The 23,462-nt window shown below is 34.3% G+C and overlaps 1 protein-coding gene across 1 annotated transcript; it reads right to left on the minus strand.

Moving 5' to 3' along the window:
• Nucleotides 1-227: 227 nt before the first annotated feature.
• Nucleotides 228-22,226, minus strand: LOC126979696 (uncharacterized). The gene is made up of 6 exons (XM_050829152.1): nucleotides 21,983-22,226; nucleotides 5,556-8,141; nucleotides 5,251-5,448; nucleotides 3,878-4,019; nucleotides 2,103-2,315; nucleotides 228-639 (listed from the first exon to the last, which is right to left on the minus strand). The coding sequence occupies exons 1-6, from the start codon at nucleotides 22,046-22,048 to the stop codon at nucleotides 551-553; spliced, it is 3,294 nt and encodes a 1,097-aa protein (XP_050685109.1). The 5' UTR covers nucleotides 22,049-22,226; the 3' UTR covers nucleotides 228-550.
• Between the last annotated feature and the right edge of the window lie 1,236 nt (nucleotides 22,227-23,462).

The raw sequence follows: 23,462 nt of genomic DNA on the forward strand, positions 1-23,462 counted from the left end.
TCAATTAACATAACATTATGATATAAAATATAATGGAACTGTATCGGGATCTACCCCCAATCCTTACTTTCAAGGTGTTACTGTTTTTTTATGTTAATTTAACACACACACTAGCATAAAGGTGCTTCACTTGTTAATATCACGGCGCGGAGTCTTTCTTTTTTTTACTATTCCGTGACTTTGTTCGTAATTTGTTGGCTGTACTTAGGTAGTGAAAAAAAACATAGTAAGTTAAATCAAATTATATTTACACAATGCTAAATATATAAATTATTGGCTTAGTTTTATAAAATATTTACAGTCTTAAAATTAAAATTTTTATAATATTTAACAGGGATTTTTTTATATGTAGTTCTTAATACTTATAAAATCGTACAATCGGAAGAATTAAAACTTAAATCGGAATTTTAATAGTTTATAACATTATGGCGGGAATTGTATGCAATTTATTCTTTAATCCAGCCGTAAGTATTTCAAATTAATATCTATGGTATGTACTTTTATCTAAGTGTTAACGAATTTTATGCTTAAACTAATTTGGCGGGTGATTTCATAGTAAGGTGTCGACCGCGTGGATAACGCCATTTGTTGCCGGGATATTGTGAGTGATCACCTGCGCGTTGTTAACCTTTATTCGACCTGTAAAATACACATATATAAATTAAAAATATAATATTTTTGAAGTTAAACTTCTTTAGGCGTGACTTGGGGGTAACTCAGAATATATTTACGTTAGTACTTCCGGTAAGTAAAAGTAAAAAAAGGTTTAAAAAATGTTTCAAATTGATCAGTAATATTTTCTGAAAATCTCGAAGTGTACCTACTTGTTCATTTATGACTACTTTCTAAAAAATAATAAAAGTTCTCAGTATGACGTTTGCGACATTCGTTAATTTTTCTTCGTCCATCGGACAGGCAAAAGGTCCGAGCCCATAGAGCCATATTCGTTAATATTCAACAACTTTATATTGATATGTGTGATATTAATAATTTAATTATTTTTATTCAATTATTTATTAATTAAAGCCGTGTTGGCTTTAATTAATGTAAGTATATATTTAATGGTATAAATTAAATCTTCTTGTCTTTCAACTTTTTAAGAATATTTGTTATATACTGGATGTCTTGGAATAGGTGGGACAAACAAGGGCAAACGAAAAAAAAATATTTTGTCTATGAGCTTTGAGATAAGCACAAAATGTATATATAAGTATCTGTTAATTATTCCTAAAGTTAATTATAGCTAAATTTTACGAAAAGTTTAAGTTTTTCAATCACGCGTAAAGATTACACGCACCCACTTTTTGTGAATTGTCTCTTTTAATATGATGGATAAATTTACCTATAAATAAAGTTTACCAGGACTAATACTTCAGAAATGTTTCAGGTCTAGGTGACATGAAAAAATAGCGTAGGTAATATTTGACGTAGATAAAATGGGGAGGTTGAAAACAAATAAATACTTGACATGTGGCTTATTATTAAAATCCATAAGTACAATATTATTGTGACTTTTAATTACCGAAAGCGTTATTTTCCTACAGTAGCGTCAGTTTGAGACGGTAGGAACATGTTTTGTGTCTACAGTTTATACAATATTTCTATTTAATTATCTTCTTATCTGCTGAGAAGCATCCTTACACAAACAATGAATCAAGCTCTTAAGGTTGATGCATCCAATATACGATAATTATAAATTTTATTGTACAATAGCTGACTCGACAGACGTTGTTCTATACATAATAAATAAAATACTGTTTTTTATGAATTTGTCAATAATATTTCATAAGATCAAGAATTATTTGGTAAAATATGCTCTCTAACTATCAAACCGTGCTTCAATAAATTCTCTCATAGAAAAGATGTCCATACAAAATAAATAATGGAATTAAGAATAATTATGGGTCCTAAATCGAAATAACTAAATCCTATTTTAAACAAAAATATTTGAATGCGAATTAAAAAAAAATGATTGAATTAGGCGCTATTTTGATCCATAATCATCCAAATGTTGTGACTTTTATTGAGTGTAAATTCCGCTAAGTTGCATACCTACTCAGGCTTGAGACATGAAAATTTGAGGTTGAAAAACGGGTTCCTACCAGAATTCTTCTGGAGCGTCAACGGCTTGGCGTCCTCCATGGAGTTTCGTAGCTGGTAGTAGCGCATGCCGGCGCTATACAGAGTCCCGGGTAGCACGTGCCTCGCCACTAGCGCGCGTGCCGCACCCCGCTCGGACAGTCGTGCCAGTTCGCCCGCCGCCAATCGCGCGAACGCCGCGTCCGTCGGCGCGAACACTGTGTATGTCTTGCTTTCTGGAAACGTTCGTTGTCAAAGTCAGAGCCAAAGTTAGAAATATAAAAACAAAACAACCATTTTAAGTTATTTGTTTCAATATATAATTTATCGCATAATACTTTTATTTGTTTACAGTTTATTCCAATTGATGCATCTACGGCACTCGTTATTCTTTAGAGTTTTTCTTTAAAAGATTAACCACTTCTTTTCTTTAACTTATAACCAAAGAGTATAATAAGATATAAGGAAAAGAGAGCCCTCTCTACGCATTATGAGCTGTCTATTTGAAAACTAGCGCCATCTGGAGATTGGCCCCGAAAATAACAATAAATAAGCTCCAAATTATAAAATTCATTTTTAACTCAACTTTTTAATGTAGGTAGTGAAATTTTTCACCATGTTGAAATTTAGAAGATAAAGTATAGATTTAGTAGTGCACATATGCAAAATAGAACACGAGAGCTACATACAATATGCATAAACGCTAGAAGCAGCCGCCATTTTATGACCAGTGGGAAGTGACACAAAGAAAAGTTGAAAGGTTTCAATGCGAGTGACAGCTAACAGAGCTTTCATTTTCGGGCCAACTAACAGATGGCACAACAGTTTTCTGAAAACGTCACTTTAAGGCGTCTGTCCTACCTCTGCTTACAACTCTATCAAATAAGTCAAAACGTTAGAGTAATTTTGGCGCATCACTTTACATACCTACTTTATATAAAATATATTTAATATATTAAAAAGAGTGCTAATGAGTTCCTTGCCATTTCTTCTCGTTAAAGCTAAACTTACCGAATTATTTATTCAACTAGTCTAAAATTCACTAACTAACGTCGGTGGCGCAATAGGTTGAACCGTTGACTGTCACTCACGGTTTGATCCTCTTTTTTATGAAAATAAGGGACGAGACGAGCAGGACATTACGCTGATGGTAATGGTAACTCCCTGCCCATTACTTTGCAGTGCCGGTCAGGATTCTTGAAAGATCCAAAAATTCTGAGCGGCAATACGTTCGTCACGTTGAGATATAAGATGTTAAGTCTCGTATGCTCAGTAATTTCACTAGCAACGGCACCCTTCAGACCGAAACACAATAATATTTACACATTACTGCTTCACGGCAGAAATATGGGTACCCCATCCTATAGGATGTCAATATGGGAGCCTCCCACTGGTAAAACTCCTCGTGCGCCCTGTACCATAGGGTTATCACTTTTCAAATTCATAATTTATTGGACGCTTTATAAGATTGGCAACGATCTTGTTATTCCTTTGGTGTTAGAGAGTATAGGCTGGGGTGATCTCATACCATTAGGTGACCCGTATGCTCGTTTGTCCTCGTCTTTCATAAAACATCTGCAACAGTTCACAAAATATTAAGTAAAATCTATGCAACAAACATACTCGATGTTTATACTTCCTGCTCCTTCCCATTTTTTTTATGTGTTAAGCTGCGGATTAACGGTACCAATTCATCCTTTCTAAATCAAACCAGCCCCATGGTTTAAATGTGCGTATAAATATCGACAAGTTTGCCAAGGAAAAAGAACTATTATATACACTCTTAGTGGTAAATTACCTGCTAGTGTTTCAGCGAAGCCACTGGCGAAGATTGCCTTCAGGAAAATGGTGAACCGACGGTCCCTGTCCGCCTGTAGTGTCTGCACCAGATCGCCCACTGGCAGAGGGAACATCACTCGGTCCACTGCATGAGCTATACCCTACCGAACACAGCTGCAGTTAAGCGTAAACATAATAGGAGCCTTAATTTTGAAGGTTTGATTTCAAATTTATGTAACACTAGCTGACCCGCTGTTCGATTGTAATAAAATGTATTTGTGTGCATTACCGCTTTATAATAGCCAATTTTTTTTAAAGTATTAGAATGGATATAGTATGTTATCCTTAATAGATAGACATATGCCATCGCGGATTTTTCTGTAGAGCTATATATGATACTCAATTCCACTATACACTGATTTGTTATATCTCAAAGGGTTTAGACAGCGTTTACAAGACAGTTTTTTTGGAAGCTCCCAGACGGCTTATTTTTTTCCAACAACTCCAACAAATATCGTTAATTTATACAAATATGTAGCCAACTAACATGTGACACCAGAATCTATATATATATAAGAGATTTCCACGTATATAGTCACTCATCACGATATCTCTGGAACCATTAGAGCTAAAGACTTGAAATTTTGTAGGAATATTCTTTTCACCGAGTAGAGATCAGCTAAGAACGGATTTTACTAAAATTCCACCCCTAAGAGGGGTTGCGGGGGCGTTAATTAAAATAATTTATGTGGCAAAACACCGTTTGCTGGGTCAGCTAGTATCATATATTATAGATAGGTACATAATATATTATACTGATACTATTACTACTACGACTACTACTAATACTAATTTGGCCTACAGGATAATGCAGCTGATTTTAAAATCATCTTTATGCTACAGCTATTCGTGCTATTTATTGGGTACTATAGAATCATTGAGAGAAAATTTAAAAATAAAATAGTAAATAAAGTTGCTTATATTCTCAATATAATATTCTAAAATAATCCGCTCGGTCGATCACCTTATGCTTTTATATTGTAAAAGCATATGATCCCAGGTACATTATAACAAAAAAAAATGTGTTACGAAAAGAATTGTTGAAATGCGTTTACGTGTCCTGTCCTGGATAAGACCTTCTTGCTGGGAATGGAGCTACAGCCCCCTAGCTATTTAATGAAGCCTCTTACATCCTTGGGCCTGGGACTTCTTTAATCTTTTTATGCCCCGGAAAAGCACAGGGCAAAAAAAGTTCTTTTCTCGTTCTTCTAAAGTCGGAGGCATACTATTCCGAATAGGTGATAAATTTTCACGTTCAAAAATTTATTATTAAATTCAATTTGGAATAAAAATATTTGAATTGGAATAAACAAATATTTAACTATCTGATACCTGGGGTATATGTATGTCCTTTTTATCTTCGAGTATTCGAGCACCATTAATAGTGGTTACTCTGACTTCGTTCCATTCGACGTCGTGCATGTCGTATTGGTTGACCCTTAGCTGAGTGCCAGCTAAGGAAACTCCTGTCATCTCGTCTTGTAAGGAGCCAATGTCGAACGCTCCAGGTATCACATGGTGCAGGAGTAGCTGAAATTTTGTAGTTTTTCAGGTTAGGTCAGAAAACAGTAAGACATACTAATTGCAATAAACTAGCTGCAAATATATAACTAATATTTATTAAAAATGCTACTCACTCCACTTAGCAACCTCGGGTTATCCTTGAATTTCTCTTCTGCACGATCAGGACCTCCTAACTGTACCAAAAGCGTTCTAAAAGCCTTATCTGTCGGTGCAAAGATTGTGTACGGCCCAGTCTCATTCAGTATAGCATCTAAACCAGATTGCTTAAGATATTTTGCAGTAGCAAACAAACCATTTTCTTTCAGTATATCAACTAGACTTGGATTGGGACCAACTGCAACAAAAGATTGAGACGTTGGATCTTCAAAGCTTGGGGTGGGTGTAGAAGATCCTATAACAATTTGATCAGATGATGAAGGTGTTGATCGATAGGATGAAGTCGTTTTTACGGATGTTGAACTAGAATAGCTTCTTGGTGTTTGATTGTGTCTAGTATTGCTATAGCTAGGTGTCGAAGACCTAATAACATATCGTTCTGTTGATGTTTGTCTTGTTGTAGGTTGATATGCTTGGGTCTCTCGGTGTGCATCTCTTGAAGTAAATGATTCTCTGTATACTTCTTTTGGTGTATATGACTCGCTATTTGATTCTTTTGGTTCATAATTATCCCGTTGTTTGTATGTCTCTCTTTGCGATTCTTTTGGAGTATATAAAACTTCACTTTGCGATTCTTTAGGTGTGTAGGAATCTGTTTGGGAAGCTCTTGTCGAGTGGGTTTCTCTGTATGTTTCTCTAGGTGAATTCGTTTCTCTGTGATATTGCTGAGTAGGTCTTGCTGATGATAGTATTGAATTTCTGTGTGTTGAGGCCGGCGTAGTTTGTTCAGAATTCTTTAGTCCTGAAGAACCATAATTTGATGTTGTGACAAAGGTTGAGTAGCTAGAAGGATGATGTGATGACTCCGCTATGTAATCAGTAGATTCTGTCGATGGACTGGCAGTCGTCGTACTGTAAAGACTATTAGAAATTTTAGTAGGTCCGGGAAGTTGAATTTCACCTTTCTTTATTCTGTTCAGAATTTCTTCAACTTCAGGGCCTTCCTCCGTTTGTTGGCCATTTGCTTTCACTCCCTTTACTTTATACGAACCATCGTCTTGTTCCTCTAGAAAGACGAATGTAACTTTCTTTCGGTTTGGCAACGAGGTCGGTAAAACTGAAACTTCTTCTAATTTTCCATTATCACCTTGTTTTACTAATTCATAATCCGCTCCTGGTGGCAATACGCCCTTTGTAAAATCATCAAAAGAAACACGACTCTCTTTTTGTGAATCATGAGGAGACTCAACATACTTACTCAAATCAGAACTGTCTGCTGAGATAGCGCCCTTAGGAATCAAATTAGGGTTGGTTGTTCTAATCACTTCATACTTTTGACCATTCAAAGAAATTTCACGGGATGTAAAGTTTTTTTCGCTGAAATCCTCAGGATTTTCAGCAAGTGCTACTTTGAGTTGTTTCAAAATATCAGGTTTTTGTAACAGAGCCACACTTTTAGCTCTGAGATTGTCATCGAAGCCATTTGTTTCACTCTCTTCTAATATATTCTTGATTTCATTATAGAGTTTTTGTTTATTCCGATCTTGGGGTGGAGTTCTTGGTTTGATTGTCCCTCTTGTTCGATATCTCGGAGGTCTTGTTGTTGTTGTCGTGGTGGTTGTAGTCGAAGTTGTAGTAGTAGATGTAGGGTGTTGTTTTTCGTAGATTTCTAAAGCTTTTTTAAATAAATCTGTTTCATGAGGTAAAATAGGTCTGCGTTTTTCTTGATTCTTTCGATATAAATCTTCGTAGGTCTCCGTCGTAGTATAGACAGGCAAGGCTTTGGTTGCTTGTCTGTTAAGGAATTCTTCATGTAGTTTTTCTACTTTTTCCTGCTGTTTTTGTTGTTGTTTCTGTACAAATTCCTGGTGTTTTTGTATAATCCTCTGTCTTTCTTGAAGTTCTTTCAGTTTTTCCAAGTTTTCTTTAGATTGCTGTTCTATATAATCTTGGATGTTAGAAGGTTGGTTATTTGCAAAAATAGGTCCCTGACTTAAAGCTGCTGGAAATGATATCTGACTATTCTGATTTATATTTTGCGGGCCTAGATTAGGTGCAGCTTGAATAGTTATTGGATTTGGGATATTATAATTTTGCTGACTTTGAGCGGAACTTAATGTTGGTAGGAAAGCAGATTGTGTAGGTCTCTGTTGAGCAAGAGAGAGTGGCGCTGGTAGGTTGGGATTTTGATTAAAAATAGGAGTATTTTGAGGTATTTGCGGGCTACCCTGGAAGGTTGCCAGAGTTGGCACTGGTTGAGGGATATTATGGTTTTGTGTAACGATTTGTCCTAAGCCTTGTTGAGGAAAGTTGTTGATAGAAGGGTTTATATTGGACTGTTGATATTGAAATCCATTATTATTTTGAACTGGTAGTGGATTGTTTGGAATATTCTGCGATGGCAATAGATTATTGAACTGTGGCACGTATGGCTGCTGGTTCAAAAGAGGCTGAGGGAACTGCAGTTGCTGTGCATTGTTTATGAGTGAAGGATTTTGTTGAAAGTTTTGTAGCGGTGAGTTTACTCCAAATCTAGTCTGATGTTCGTTGAAGCCTTGTTGCCCAATTGGTCCTTGGCTTCTTCTATCGAAGTCGTTCTCAATCTGAAATTTAAAAAAAAATGGTATAAAAATAAAACAGTAATATTTATCATCATCAAATATCGTGTGGGATGATAAGTTTTCGCGGCGGCCATCTCGGATTTCATAAATAAGCTCACATTCGTCCTCTGCTCCCACAAGAAAAATTTCAAATTGTGGAAACATAGTTTTCTACTATACATTTTTAACTATACAATATCAATGTAATAAATACAAATATCAAATAGTACTTAAAACTTCTTAATCATAGGCCAATATCAGAAGTCTATAAATCTTGAACACAAATCCAACAACAATAAGTCTGTTCGACACAGAATATTTCCTACCTATTCAGTTTCCAAAATTTCGTTGCGGAGGTTTTTGGAGGTAGAAATTGTCGAGAACGAAGCCCTGTTTTATAACTAAAGTTAAGTGAAGGCTTAGTGTGTGCAATTCCGAATATGTTTATGTAGCTGTGCCACTGTGAAATACTCTCATATCAGCATATTTTCAATTTATCTACTTTTTTTTAATTACTATTACTACTAATTTTATTTCTAGATAATCTTCTGAGACGCTTATTTAAACTAAATCCATTTTGCTACAAATATAGGGATAAAAATATTCTAAAGACTGCGTCAACCTCTCATAGCAAAATTACCCATTAGTTTGAATTTTATCAAAATACCAGTGCGGTTACTATTTTAGAGTGGTACATGGCAGTGCATCAAAAGATACTTACTCGTTTGCTTATGTTTTTGTACTACTTATTGTATTTGTACTTTTACAACTTCTTACCAAAGTTTTCTGATAAGGTTGTTGACTAAATAACTTCTAATATCGATTTAGGACACCAAATTCTGTTGGAAAAGAGCTGAGAAAAGTCTTCCACCCAATAAGTGGGCGGTAAATACGCGAGGTATCTCTCAACGACTGATATATTTTCGTGAATATCAAAGAATTGTTTAAGCTAGTTGTGTATTTTGCTATTGTTTGCTAGGAGGTTGCAAGTACAGAGTATTTGTTGACACAGGTGTATCACTGATCATGTAATAACAAGATCGTAAACATAAATACTGATGTTTACTGTATTAACACGTAATATCCAGGCCTACCTAACAGAGCAGATCAAGTTAGTTGAGTTTTGTCAGTGACATTTCATGTGATTACATCTCCTTGCATAACCTCGCTCTCACAACTGGCCTGCGGAATGTGCGGGATGACGACTCCGTGAACCGACCCGACCACTTTCACGCACGCTTTCCATTTCGATTCCACTCGAGGCGTATGCTTTTGGCAAAGGTCGCGGCAGAACATGAGACAAGTGTACCACAGATTATGAAGCCGCATTGCTAACCGCAGTTTCGATATTGTGATCATTTATTATGAGCGCTTAAGTATCGCTATGTCCGTCAGTGTATCCATACTTTGCTCTGAGATTATTAGTACTAGCAAGCTGTATTATGGTATGGGTATATATATGTATGCCTACATCTCTAAGGTGAATAACACATGATTGTTTTTTCTTCTATATGCCATGGTGTGAGTTGTCGTTGAAAAAATTAGAAGCTGAGAATTTATCAATGTCGCGACTTGTGACCTCACATTCTATTGGGAAGATATATTGTAATTGAAATGATTTGTAAAACGATGAAGGTATAAATGTCGATCTTAAGAGTGGCAATGGGTTTCTTTCCATTTCTTCTCGTTAAACCTCAAACTTTTACGAAGCAGCGGTAAATGTAAAAAGAAAAGTATACTTTTAAATGCATAAGTGTCATTTCCGTGACCTACATGAATTAAGTGATTTTGATTTGATTGTATTGCGTTTAACCCAATTGGTGGTTATCTAAAGTCTCTTTTTTAAAATCTTGTATAAATCCAAATTAAAAAAAGAATTTGCTCATAATAAAATTTATAAAAGAATGCTGGGTGAGCTACTTTCGCCGCTTCTTCTTTCTCATAGTGCCATTTGTTTCCGAAGCGGTAGTAGTATCTAGTATATTAGAAATGACATCAAAAAGAATTCTAAACGAATCAATTTTGAGAAAATAAATGCCTTTTATGCCTTTTTATGCCCAAACATCAAAAATAATATTGATCAAGTAACGGCTCGACACATTAATTGACCGCGTACGACACAGAGCTGTTCGAATTTTTGATGGTCTGGAGCTCTGTGAACATATCGATCATTTGATGTTTCTTAAAGAAGTAATTTCTTTGTCACATAAAAGAACGATGAAGTTTCTCTTTAAGTGGTGTGGGTTCGAACCTGGATTGTGACATCTAGTCAAAACAGCTTACTTCACTGCGCGGGCGTTCACAATAGCTCCTTGTATCAATTTCTAGCAGCGTTCAGTTTCTAATGACCTCTACCTTTCCTCAGTTTTACTCAGTTCCAGCAAAACACGTCTCTGTACGTGATGTGACTCATAATACATATATACTATACTCTCAAGATCCATAATGTTTAACGAAACGGTGAAAGTATTGACGTTTTCTACATATTGAATAGCTTAAAAGGTTATAGGTAATTGCCGCCATGTTGTAAATACTTGTTACAATTTAGTGTTAATAAAACTTTATAAAATACATTGCGCGCACACATAAAAGTTAAAGATATAGTAAAAAACACTTCAAGACAAGTGCAACAACAAGTACAACTATTGCTATTATTTTGACGTTGATTTCAATGCGTTTCGTGGATGAAACCTGCATCAGTATTCTGTAATACTTATAAGGATTATTATTTTAATAACATGGATGTTATAACGAGTAGAATATAATAAAAATATTTGAATTAAAATGCGGTAGAAGACACACAATGAAGTGATTTCTCTGCGCAACGCCAGGTGATCTACTGTCAGTAATTAGCTGTCAATAAACTGAAGCTGTTCCAATATTCCCGTTAAGTCATTCTTATCGCCTTATATTGCAACGCGTAAATTTGCAATTTCCAAACAAGCTTCTATTGCTAGTAAACTTACTGCTACGTGTAGCTATAATACGTCCTCACATTGACAGACAGCGTGTATGGATAAGGTGAGTTACCGCCGTTAAGATCATTGCGACAGAAATTTCAACGATAGTTACGATTTTTATCTCAAGTAGGCCACAACCGGAGATAGACTGAATATTGGGAATGGCCGCTAGCCGTTTACAGGCACTGAATCCCTGATAATCCGAGCAGCTCTGCGTAGCACGCGGTCAAATGGTTCGAGGTGATACTAAATCATTGTTATTTTTGATATTAATTTTATTATGATCATTAGACTTTCATCTTTGTGCCGTTTGATGTCGAGACACATGTGTGCGCCATGGCGGGTAGGGCCCAGAGGCGCGAAGAATGTAAAAGTACTATCTACTCTCCTCAATAGGGCTATTGGCAACCCAAGCACTGGCAGCTATTTTGGTCATCGGATCAGCCTAGCTATCCAACGCGGAAATTCTGCAAGTAAAATTTTCAGCCAGTTTTAATTCAATGTAATCTTAATATCGTATATACTTATAGTTTAAAGAAAACAAAAATAGGCCAGAGCTAATTTGAAGTAAGTGAACCACCAATTGGGATAAACACAATACATATGGGTTCTATAGGCGGTAGTCAGGAGTCACAAAAATCAAACCAACACTAAAATTTACATACAGAAAATCAATTCAATGCTTCAGTCTCATTAATATATCCATTGCTGATTATAAACACGATTGCTTCTTTCTAAAAGAGACCAGTAGTAAAACTCTCAACATCCCCGACATGGAACCAACATCGCAAGTTAAAATATTTCAATGTATGCACAACGGCACCGTGATATGTTCTACATACATATCATTACAATACACAATGCCCCGTCTCTGCTCGTACGAATCTCCACTATCACCGACTATTTTCTTACAATCAAACGACAGTAATTGTTCAGGCACGCGTGGTCATTTTGCTGTGTTCGATTAATGTTTCTCTAACACACAACTGACAATTTCATCGCTGTTGATATATGTTTTGATGTAGTATTACGATTATTACAGGCTATGAAATTTCACAAAACTTTAGATTCTAGGAACAGAAAATAGCGGAAATAGGTTTAGCACGGTACAGTGCAGTTTTCAAGGAATTTTTTCTACGTAAAACACAAGCTCATTCCATAGTTTGGCTAACTATGGAATGAGCTTCGCTGTAACTTTAATCGATGTGTAAATAATAGCCTATTTTTTTTTTCAATTAAATTATAGATAATACGATACGAAAAAAAACTACTTACTATATCTCGTTCAAACAATGTTTGGTGGAAGTTTGCATGTTAATTTACATCATATATTTTTTTAGTTTTATCATTCTCTTATTTTAGAACTTACAGGAGGGGGCACACATTTTACCACTTTGGAAGTGTCTCTCGCACAAACTATTCAGTTTGGAAAAAAATTATATAAAAACATCAATATAATTTTTGAAGACCTATCCATAGATATCCCACACGTATGGGTTTGATGAAAAAAAAAATGAGTTTCAGTTCTAAGTATGGCTCCCCATACTCCTCGATTTTTTTTTGTTTTTTTTCTATTTTTATGTAAAAATCATTTCATCACAGATTACATCTACTTACCAAGTTACAACAGTATAGTTCTTATGACATTGACATGAAGGGTTCCGTTTTTTGCCATTTGGCTACGGAACCCTAATAAGCGCGTACTCCTGTGATTGCTGTGGTATGGCAAGAGAATTTGAGCGGCGGTAACTACTTAATATCAGGTAACCCGTACGATCGTTTGTTCTCTTCTTCCATTAAAAAAGTACTCGTACTATCAAAATAAATTAATTAGAGGACCACCAGCATCTATTAATTATATTTAGTAAGCCAAAAAAATTATAACATTCATTTATTATTACACGAGTTTTAATACTTTAAAAAGTATTTTACTACTACTACTCTCCCGTACTTTTTAATGCAAACAAGAGAGAAAGAGAGAGAGGGTAAACAACATAAATATTTCCTTTAACCTTTAAGAAGGATTTTTTTTATGTGATTTCATTATGGTCTTCTGTTTTCAGCGCAGAAATGTACAGATAAGGACTCTTGTAACACACAGTGTACCTGCGGAAGAGTTTGTAACACGGAATCGTTGGGGTTGCGTAACTCGCTGTAGAGTGTCACCTTATACGTAACCTGTTACAGATGCTTACGGATGTATTGACATGCTCTTAAACATATTATCGGTCTTGAAGTTGCTTTAGTAATTAATAACAGATTAGGAATAGAGTGACCGCCCTAAGGCTATTATATAATACCTGACAACCTGTATAGCCGAGTGGTTAGCGATCCTACCTACAAAGCTAGAGGTCCCGGGTTCGAATCCCGGTAGGTGCAAGCATTTATATGATGAATATGGATGATTAAATGTATTTATGTATGTTTATATGAATTTATGTATGTTTAAGTAAGTATATTGTATTAAATATATCGTTGTCTTGTAACCCATAACACAGGCTATATATGCTTAACTTGGGGCAAGATAATTTGTGTTAAAAGTGTGTCAATAATAAACTAGCTGACCTGACAGAAGTTGTTCTGTTCATAATAAAAAAAACTCTTGCGGATGGAATTTTGGTAAATCCGAAAATCTTAGCTGACCTCTACTCGGTGAAAAGAATATTCATACCAAATTTGAAATCTTTAGCTCTAATGGTTCCAGAGATATCGTGATGAGTGACTATATACGTGTAAATCTCTCATATATATATAGATTTTAATGTACGATATTATAGTAACCATATTTTTAGGAAAAATAAAGAAGCCCGCTGAGTTTTTGCGCCCGTTCTTCTTAAGTCTGAAGCATACTTTTTCGAATGAGTGGTAGTTTTTGACTTTCAATAAGTGATATCATATTCTATTTCGAATACAAATATATGTATTTGAATTTGTATTGGATGAAACTAAAGGGCCATGAGCGAAGAGGAGCTGCACTTACTTTATATTATAAGTTAGGTTATAGTTAATATATAAAATTCTTGTGTCGCGGTGTTTGTTACATATCTCTTCCGAAACGGCTGAATTGATTTGTATGACATTTTGTGTCCATATAGGGTAGGTCTGAGAATCGGCCAAAATCTTTTTTTTTTACCACCAAAAAAATAATTTTTTTTAAATAATTAACAAAATAATTAATTAATAAGTAACAAAAGTATTCCAATATCAGATTTCATTTGATTTTACTTTGAGACTAAAATGGAAGAATACAATTTTAAATAAACATAAAATCGGTCTTTAAACGTACTCATGTATTAGAAATAAACGAATTGATCATCTCCTACTTTGGAAGTCGGTTGAAAGCTAAAAATGTTGGGAAACGTGTTTAAATAAAAAATATCACTTGACAAACTAGCAATTCATTTCCCCACAGACACTGAATTGTTTTAATTGATGGTTCTTATGTCAGATCGAACTTAAGTCTTAAAGTCTCTCAAAGTGGAGAAGAGTAATGCTTACATAGTTTATAAACTTAAATAGCAACCTTAAAATAATGCCCAATAGGTACTTAGATTTCAATTTATCTTGAAATTATTTATCGTTATTAAAAGTTTTGACAAAAAGTGGCTATAAACTCATTCCTAGAGTAACATACATTACGATTGCCTTCCACAGCGGAAGACAAAGACTACGGACTTCTATAAGCCATGATCCTCACGTACTTGCCATAATGACTGCCATAACCTTTCATACCAGCTTGGTATGGGCAGGTCTAGGTGCCAGCTGTACTATTCTTGGTGCTCCTGACCTTCTCCATACACCTCCGATTTGATCCTGGAATGTTCGCCAGCTGGACCTTTTCTAACACAGCAGTCAATCCACTTTCACCCATCCACTCTACATGACTAAGCCACACCATCATTTTGTTTTCAATCGCTATTCTATGTATAACTCTTCTTTAACTTTGACATTTTCATACAACAATTTCATACAAAATAGGAAAGAAGCTCAATTTAGAATATACAGGATGTCGATGCTGGAACTTTGGTTATGACTATTTCGGCGCCCAAGCCTGTATGCCGCCAGAAAATTGCGCTTTATTCCCATGCGTTTTGTATGAAAATTGAGTGGAAAGGGAAGCCGTCCCGTACTATATCGTCGCCCAACGACATCTTTATATGTGGTCTTTATCTCAATATTTCATTTTTAAATTCCTAAATCCTATCCCTTACATCAGGCACAGTACAGTTTAAAGAGATGTTCTGCGCCTTACACAATAATTTCTCTAGCGTATTTTGATTATTTGTGATTCAATAATATGTATTCAATAATATGATGTGATTTCAATAATTTGATTCTTCAAAAGAATGATTGTGCTCGGATACAAAAAAAAATGGAATGAACATATATTTAAATCCTCATATCCAAGCAATAATAATTGCTGTTAAATATTGCATACAGTCTTGCTCAATTCTCTCTTACTCTTATTTAGTAATTTATACATACATACATACACACTCACGCCTTGTTCCCGTCGGGGTAGGCAGAGACAGAGCAGAATGCCATTTGCTTCTATCCTTACAAACCTCACGCGCTTCCTCTACATTCATTACTCTTTACATACATGCTCGCCGGTTGCGGGTGCTTCGGACCTCTCCTTTTCTCAAAACGTCCCCAATTTGGTCGACGAATGTTCTACGAGGTCTCCCGCAACCGACTTGCCCATACACACTTGCCTTATATATTTGATGCGTCATTCTTTCTTCACTCATTCGCTCCACGTGTCCAAACCATTTCAGCATTCCTTTTTCAGTCCTTGTCACAACATCCTCTTTCAAACCACAGCGCGCTCGTATTACCGCATTCGGAATTCTATCAGTAATTTATACAATGAATAAATAAATTCCCAAATCGGGCATAATTAATAGTTGTTAGTTGTTACGTCACGCATAGTCTCAAACACAAAGGTGAAAGTTTACAATTGTATTATAACTCCGCGTACTCTGTGTGTTGCGTCAACACAATCATCTTCAATTATTTAAGGTTATAACTTTACGGCAATATTTCACATACAAGATTAGGATGATCGTTGACGAAATTCAATCGAAAATTTAAAAAAAAGTTTAATTCATATTAGTAAACATCCGAGTAGAAACCCGAGATGTTTTTTTTTAGTCTGTGGCACTGCACAGTATATACATTCAGCCAATAGATCTTTTATCTATGTTAGTCAACTCTAGTGCTTAGAGTTGTCTCTATGGAAACAAGGCTGTCCTCGTTTCCATAAATACACCTTTGAATTCACGGACGCGTAAAAAAAGAAGGACTCCGCGCCGTGATAGTAGCAAGTGATGCACCTTTATGCTAGTGTGAGTGCGGTTACGGGGTATACCAGTTACATATTTTTTTCTCCCTTAAATAATCATATATCCACAAATACTTTTATAGTATTGTTTTTACCCTTTTTCACAACGCACGACTCCATTTTTGAAATATTTTATTGCGACGCAAACTGATCTGTAACAGACGATCTCATAATGGCGGCCGAACGGCTTGTATTAGTGTAAGTGTATGCGTGGGGCTATGTTATATTTACACGTTTACCGGCTTTTTTTAGTGCCTCACTGTTATGTAAAGTGACATGGAGTGCTTCTTTATTTGCTCGTCCGTGTTTGAATTATGTAATTTAAAATCACAGAATCGTACGGCTTAGGTATAGTTTTCAGGATGGAGTTGGAGGTAATATCCAATGTCCTTTATCCCATTTTTGTTATAGTTTTTAATACCTAAGTATTTTACGGTACGTACTTAGCTTACATTAAAATAAGTATTTTACTATGCCAAAGTCATTTAGTCATGGTACATTATGTTCAAAAAAAAGAGTGTCACTTAATTGTAGAACTAATTGGAATGAACTCGCCCTTACGAATGTTTTGTTAAGTTTTCTTTTCTCTTCTATTAAAAACCACCCTTTCAGCAACAGCTAAGACATAATTAGATAATAATAATTATACAAAAAATAAATTTTATATTAAAAGCTGTTTTTTTTTGTACTTTTCTTGAGATATGTCAACAGATTTCCAAATGAAAGCAACGTAACGTGGTGTTAATAAAATATAAGCAACATCACAAATATTATATCATTACACTTTAGATTAAGGATTACATACTCGAGCCAGTCTCGAACAATGTGTGACTTTGACGTGCCACATGTTCCGTTAAACTTTGCTAATAATTTAAACTATAATGTCGGGTTGCGTAGTAACAGTTTGTAAAAATAATACTACAAGAAATAAAAAAGACACTGGGATCACATATCATCAGTAATTATTTTGTATTTTATTAATATCAATGTCAAAAAAATTTGAAAGATGCCATTGAGTGTCAAGATGCCACGCACACAAGCATCTAATAGTTGCCGTAACAAAAAAGCTATTATTCTTAGGTAGGGCGGTATCTAATCCTTGTCACTGATCATGAATCATAAAGGTACTCTAGATTGTCAATGCTTATTGGAAATGAACATATAATGGATATTAATTTCTTCAGTTTCCTGCTCAATAAATCATATCATACACAATGTTATCTTGAGTCGTAGGCACGCCACGAGAATCAGAAACGAGTGCTTCTAGTACAACGCGTGGTTGAGCCCCGCTTATGTTCACGGTCGGCTGGCTCCGATCTAATCAATTAAAAGATGAGCGTTTTGCTCGCAAATAAAATTGTATATTTATTACTAAAAATTAAAATATTCTTCAGAGGAATTGTTGAATGTATATGACTTTATTTACACATAACTAAATAATGTACGAAGTGCCTGTTTGTACGGGTACTGGACGAATAAATTATATTTATTCGTACAAGTATTTTTTTTTATTGCTTATGTATATTGTCAAAGCCGTGATATTGTAATTTTACTAGTGATATTGTAATTATTAATAGGTAGTTTGTGACTCGACTTAATTTGTCACAATTTAATGGCCTGGTTTTAGTGACATTTTAAATTCACGGGTACATTATAGTGATATTGTAATACAATGATATTTTGACAATTTTACTGGTTAGTTTATGAGGCCGTCGCTGATTGGTCCTTTTCTTGTATTTATTCTATAGTCATTATTTTTTAGTAATGCATTAGTGTAATCAAATAATTGTTATCGAATTGAATCGCCCTTTGTTCACTAGTAGGTCTCAAAAACATATTTTGACTGTTGACCACAACGCACCAGTGGTGCTGAGTACCAGAACCGTATTGGCCCTTGTTCACTAGTAGGTCCCAAATACAATTTAACACTATTATTTACTACAGACGCGTCGAGCGTAGCCTGCCGCGGCAGCGGCCAGCGAGTGATAGAATCGGCCCTTGTTCACTAGTAGGTCCCAAAAACAAATTGACACTGTTAATGACAACAGAAGCGCCGAGCGTAGCGTGCCGCAGCAGCGGCCGGCAAATGCCAGAATCGGCCCTTGTTCATTAGTAGGTCCCAAAAACAAATTTAAATAATAATAAATTAGTTGTCCAGTTAATAGAATCAGCCAATAATATGATAACACTTTTTAAATAGAATCAAACTTAAATAATCAAAACTAATTAATTATACAATTATAAACAATTTTCATTTGTACCAAAAAGATGCCAAACTCGTCGTCTTACTGAGGTATCCCTTGGGTCAAGGGATCACCAAATCTGGAAGGTGCCTGGAATGTTGAATTAAATTAAATTTGTACCTGATGTTTTCTGTATTGATGTAATAATAACAGGTTTAATTTAATATTTTCACTTTCGAAACATTAATTGTTATATCTCTATCCTCTTTTCTCCTTCAATTCGGTACGCTATATTTGTTTTCTTTGAGTGTTCTAATGAACACTAAAATTTGACACAATAGTGACGGATTGTATCTAAACCATATAAGGCCTTACAAATAAACTTGGTATAAAATAATACCTGAGAATATACTAAGAATATGCAAAATGTTTACAATTTTTGCTCATTTATTCGGACGAATAACTATATTTATTATCTTTATCCATGTATTATAATTTAGAAGAAACTACAAAAAAAATATTCAAGCTTTTAATATGTCAACAAAGCATAATTAGTGTCTGTTATATAAGTTATTTCCTCTCACAAAATATAACCCATTAGCAAGTGAACATTACCACATAAAAGCCTTATTGTTAACCGATTAAGGTGACTGAATTATTACACAACTAAGATCTTTCAAAAACAACTTTTACTAACTACCAGACTATAAACTTAACAATTTATATAAAACTTCATGCAAGAAACTTGTAGTTGCTTTGAGTTAACTAGCTATTCAGTTTTATAATAATACTAGCTGACCCGACAGACGTTGTTCTGTATATAATAAATAAAATAATGTTTTTATATGAATTTGTCAATAATATATCTTAACATCAAAAATTACTTCGTAAAATATAGACCCTGCTGTCGTAATGAAATTGTTTGCAAAAGCTTGAAAAAGCAGAACTGTCAAACAGTGCGTCAATAAATTCTCTCATAGAAATTATGTATGGATACACCAAAGGACAAACGAATTTGTTGTTTTTGTTTAATTTAGCAGCATTTTCCTATTTATTCACCTTTTAAACCTTCTCTGGAATTCCACAAATAATTCAAGACCTAAATTTGTCAAATCGGTCCAGCCGTTCTCGAGTTTTAGCGAGACTAACGAACAGCAATTCATCTCTATATGTATAGATAGATAATAGCTGACCCGGTTGTTTTGCCATATGAATTATTTTTGGAGTTAAACCGTTTCTTGGACATTGCAACATTACTTTATTTTTCTAAAATAAAAGATTTTTTCGAAAATAAACGTAGCCTAAGTTATTACTTATTATAACATAAGCTACCTGCCAATAAAAGTCCCGTCAAAATGGGTCAAGCCATTTCAGAGATTAGTCGGTATATTTTGGTATATAGTATATATATTCATTTACATGTAGTACAAAACGGTTATTTCAATATTACAAACAGACACTCCAATTTTATTTATATGTATTGATAATTACCCACCAATTAGTTGCACACATAAAAGTGTGTGTGAACTGCGCACGCAAGAAGTATTTATTTGGCGAAATAAAACAATCAAATCAAAATCGTTAAAAAATATATTTCCTCGTGCTATTTTACCTTAGTAGAAAAAACAATATTGTAACAAAGAATGACAATATGAATATAATGACAGCTGAAACACAGTTCATACTAGTTTAGCTGTCTTTGCTGCCTGTATATAAATAATTAATAATATAATTTAGAAACATATTTCTAACTTGTAATACTATTATATATTGTAATATTCGGGAAATAAAGTTATTATTATTATTATTATTATTATTATTATATTATTATTCCGCATAATTTAGTTAAATAACGTATAATTAAATAGCATCTAAATTATTTTTATACATTTAGATTACATGAAATTTATTTAATTTTCGTCCATCGGTTGTGGTTCAGTAGACAAAATATGAGTTAATATAATAAATTATAGAGGCTTGATAGCTGAATGATACTGAATAAATGAATAAATGGTCTAGTTGACCACCTAATGTCAGGGTGTCGATTATGCGTGATGTGCGCGCGCAATGTAAAAACTCACTCGATATTTTTTCCCTAAGGTGCCAATAAAAGTATCATCATAAAAACAATTATTACAAATAAGACACAAATTATTAGAATATTCTCCTGTTTACAAGGCTTCGATACCTGCTGCGTAATCCAATGGGTCATGTGGTGTCAACAATCTCTGATCATTCAAAGTGAAAAGAAAGAAAAGGCATTTATTCACAAAATGACACTTATGAATGTTAAAATTTAACCATCACAACAGAAAAGTTAATCTGTAATGAGAAGAAGAGGCAAGAAACTCATTGCCACTCTTTTAAATCTATATCTAAAGTTTCAGCGTATTACCGTTTATACAACGTATGTAAAGTGATTCACCAAAATTACTCAAACGTGTAGTATAAAAAACAGAAGAAGAAGTGATTAATCATAAAAAACTCAACTCTATAAATTATATTAAATATTTGCCTATATATGTGAGAACTTAGTTAATAGTAATTAATAAAGTATAAAAGAACGCGAAGAAACGAATAAGGATAGTCTTTTGCGCCGTTTCTTCATTATCAGAGCAATTTCATTTCAGAACGGTTCTAAGTATAAAAAAAGCAAAAAAAAATCTTTTAATAGCCGAGCTGTCGATGAAGTCTTAAATGGATGAACGTAAAAAATATTCCGAAAGCGAAAGTAATTAATTATACACCGCGACCATACATAATAATATAGTCTTTAATATAATATAATAATACACGAATTGAGAAAGTTACACACAATAGATTTAATTGCTGTTCTTTTTATGACGTGTATCTTTTTACCATAAATATGAGCGTGGTAAAGAAATGCGCATAATTTCGAATGAGATGAAAACGAGTATTTATATGTTTTATTATTTCCAAAGCATAAAATACAGGCTATCAAACATGAGAATAAGGAAGTCGATCTAAAATCAGAGATCAATTTATATTATGCAACAAAAACTATTTTATATTGAAATTTTAAACGAATATAATCGTGGATACAGTAACAGAGATATTGTTTTTCATAAATTTATAAGTAGGAATATTTATTACCTTAATTATTACAGAGATATACGTTAAAAACTACTGGTGGTAATTTTAGACTTTCAATAATTGAATATAAATCCAATTTTAAATAAAAATATTTGTAAAGATTCATTTACTTTTCAGGTCAATTTTATCTGGGAACAAGTTAATAATTTACCTGCGCTAATCCTTTACTTCACCGTTAATTAATAGTGGTGCCAAAATACCTTTAAATTATCTATTATCTAAATACGTGTTTATAAAACAAACCCTAGGTCCGGTGATAGCTACGACAAGTCGCGCCAACAACAGCAACTGGCATATACTGCCCCTCATGCTGATCTCCTGGTATTCAGCGGCAGAGTCTAATCAATACATCACACACACTGCACAACCATGGACACCTTGTCCTGCCACTTAATCCTTTTAACTGTCAAACGTCACTAAATTACAACAGAATCAAATTTGAAATTGGTTTTCTTTTTTTTTGCAAGTCGGCGCGCGCGAGCAACGGCTGATTCGGTGACAGTAGAAGCGGCGTCGAGCGGCGCGGTGTTTTACCACCCCTACTCTGATCTTCCTACTTATTTCGAAAGGATTGTCAAACGAGAATCGTTTCAAACACTGAACATTACTGTACGTTGTGCGATGTTAACTGACTGTTGCACAAAACAATTAGCGAGAGTTATTAGAGTTCTGACTGATAGAAATATTATGGTATGATGCTATTATTGAGATAAAATTTATGTGTTACAGACATCTGTTATGTCAGTTATAGACGAAGTTTAAGAAAAAGTTTCGTGTTTCTGTTACTAGAATCCATGCAATTAAGGCAAATTTTCGACAAATTGTTTTATTTTAGTTATATTAAAAGTAATTGCTTATGAGTGAAAATTAAATTTGGGAGGGGGAGAGGAAATTATAAAATCAAATTATATTTTTATTAAGAATAAATAAGCGATTTTTTAATTAGAGTGATAATCATTTTGGGGGCAATAACAAAAAGAGCTCAAATTCCATGAACCGCTGCGAATGATGATATATTCCTACTTCCTGTCAAAAGTCTGAACAATAAAGGCTCAAAATAATATTATACGCAAATTCATGTCGAGAGACAAGTATTTGAAATAAAAACGTCTCTAGGCGCGTTCAGCTCCTTTTTTTCTCTGTTACGCTCGGCTGTGCAACAAACCATCGAGTAAAGTCAGCTCCAAATTGCCAAAGTAATTAAATAAGTAAATAAACAATGGTTACAAAAGTATTGTAAATGTTTGGTATAACTTTATGACTGCATTCATTTTAATTAAAATTTAAAAGTTATTTATTTATGTATGACAAACAAATGGCACATGTGAATGTACATGTTTTTGAACACGAGTTTTAATGAGAAGAAATAAAAAAGGAACATGAAACTCATTGCCAATCTTACGACATACCAAGTGGTCTAACTGTCAGCTGTTATATTTAGTTCCTACAACATACCTACTCGTATATTGAGTTACCTAGTACTCTTTACTAGCTACCCTTTGAGTTAGCATAGATTAGAAAATTGTAAGGAATTTATGAAGACTCTTTAATCAATAATTTAATCGCTTTCGACCAGAGAATGGAGTCTTAGGTTAGACCACTGCTATCTATTGCAAAACCAACGAAATCCCAAAAGGGCGTTGCCGGCCTTTTAATAAAAAGAGCTAGATTCTAACTTTGGAGGACTCCTACAAACGCTTTATTTTATTCAAAGACTAATTTT

This window comes from Leptidea sinapis, chromosome 4 (genome assembly GCF_905404315.1).
Source record: "Leptidea sinapis chromosome 4, ilLepSina1.1, whole genome shotgun sequence".
In the NCBI taxonomy this organism is placed as follows: Eukaryota; Metazoa; Arthropoda; class Insecta; order Lepidoptera; family Pieridae; genus Leptidea; species Leptidea sinapis.

What these genes read in the sequence shown, in the direction of transcription:
- LOC126979696 (XM_050829152.1), bottom strand. Translation starts at nt 22,048, where the DNA reads ATGAGGGGCAGTATATGCCAGTTGCTGTTGTTGGCGCGACTTGTCGTA. An exon ending in ACCCGAGGTTGCTAAGTGGA is followed by an intron (nt 5,449 to 5,555) that starts GTGAGTAGCATT and finishes ACAAAATTTCAG; the next exon opens with CTACTCCTGCACCATGTGAT. An exon ending in CTTCGCTGAAACACTAGCAG is followed by an intron (nt 2,316 to 3,877) that starts GTAATTTACCAC and finishes GAACGTTTCCAG; the next exon opens with AAAGCAAGACATACACAGTG.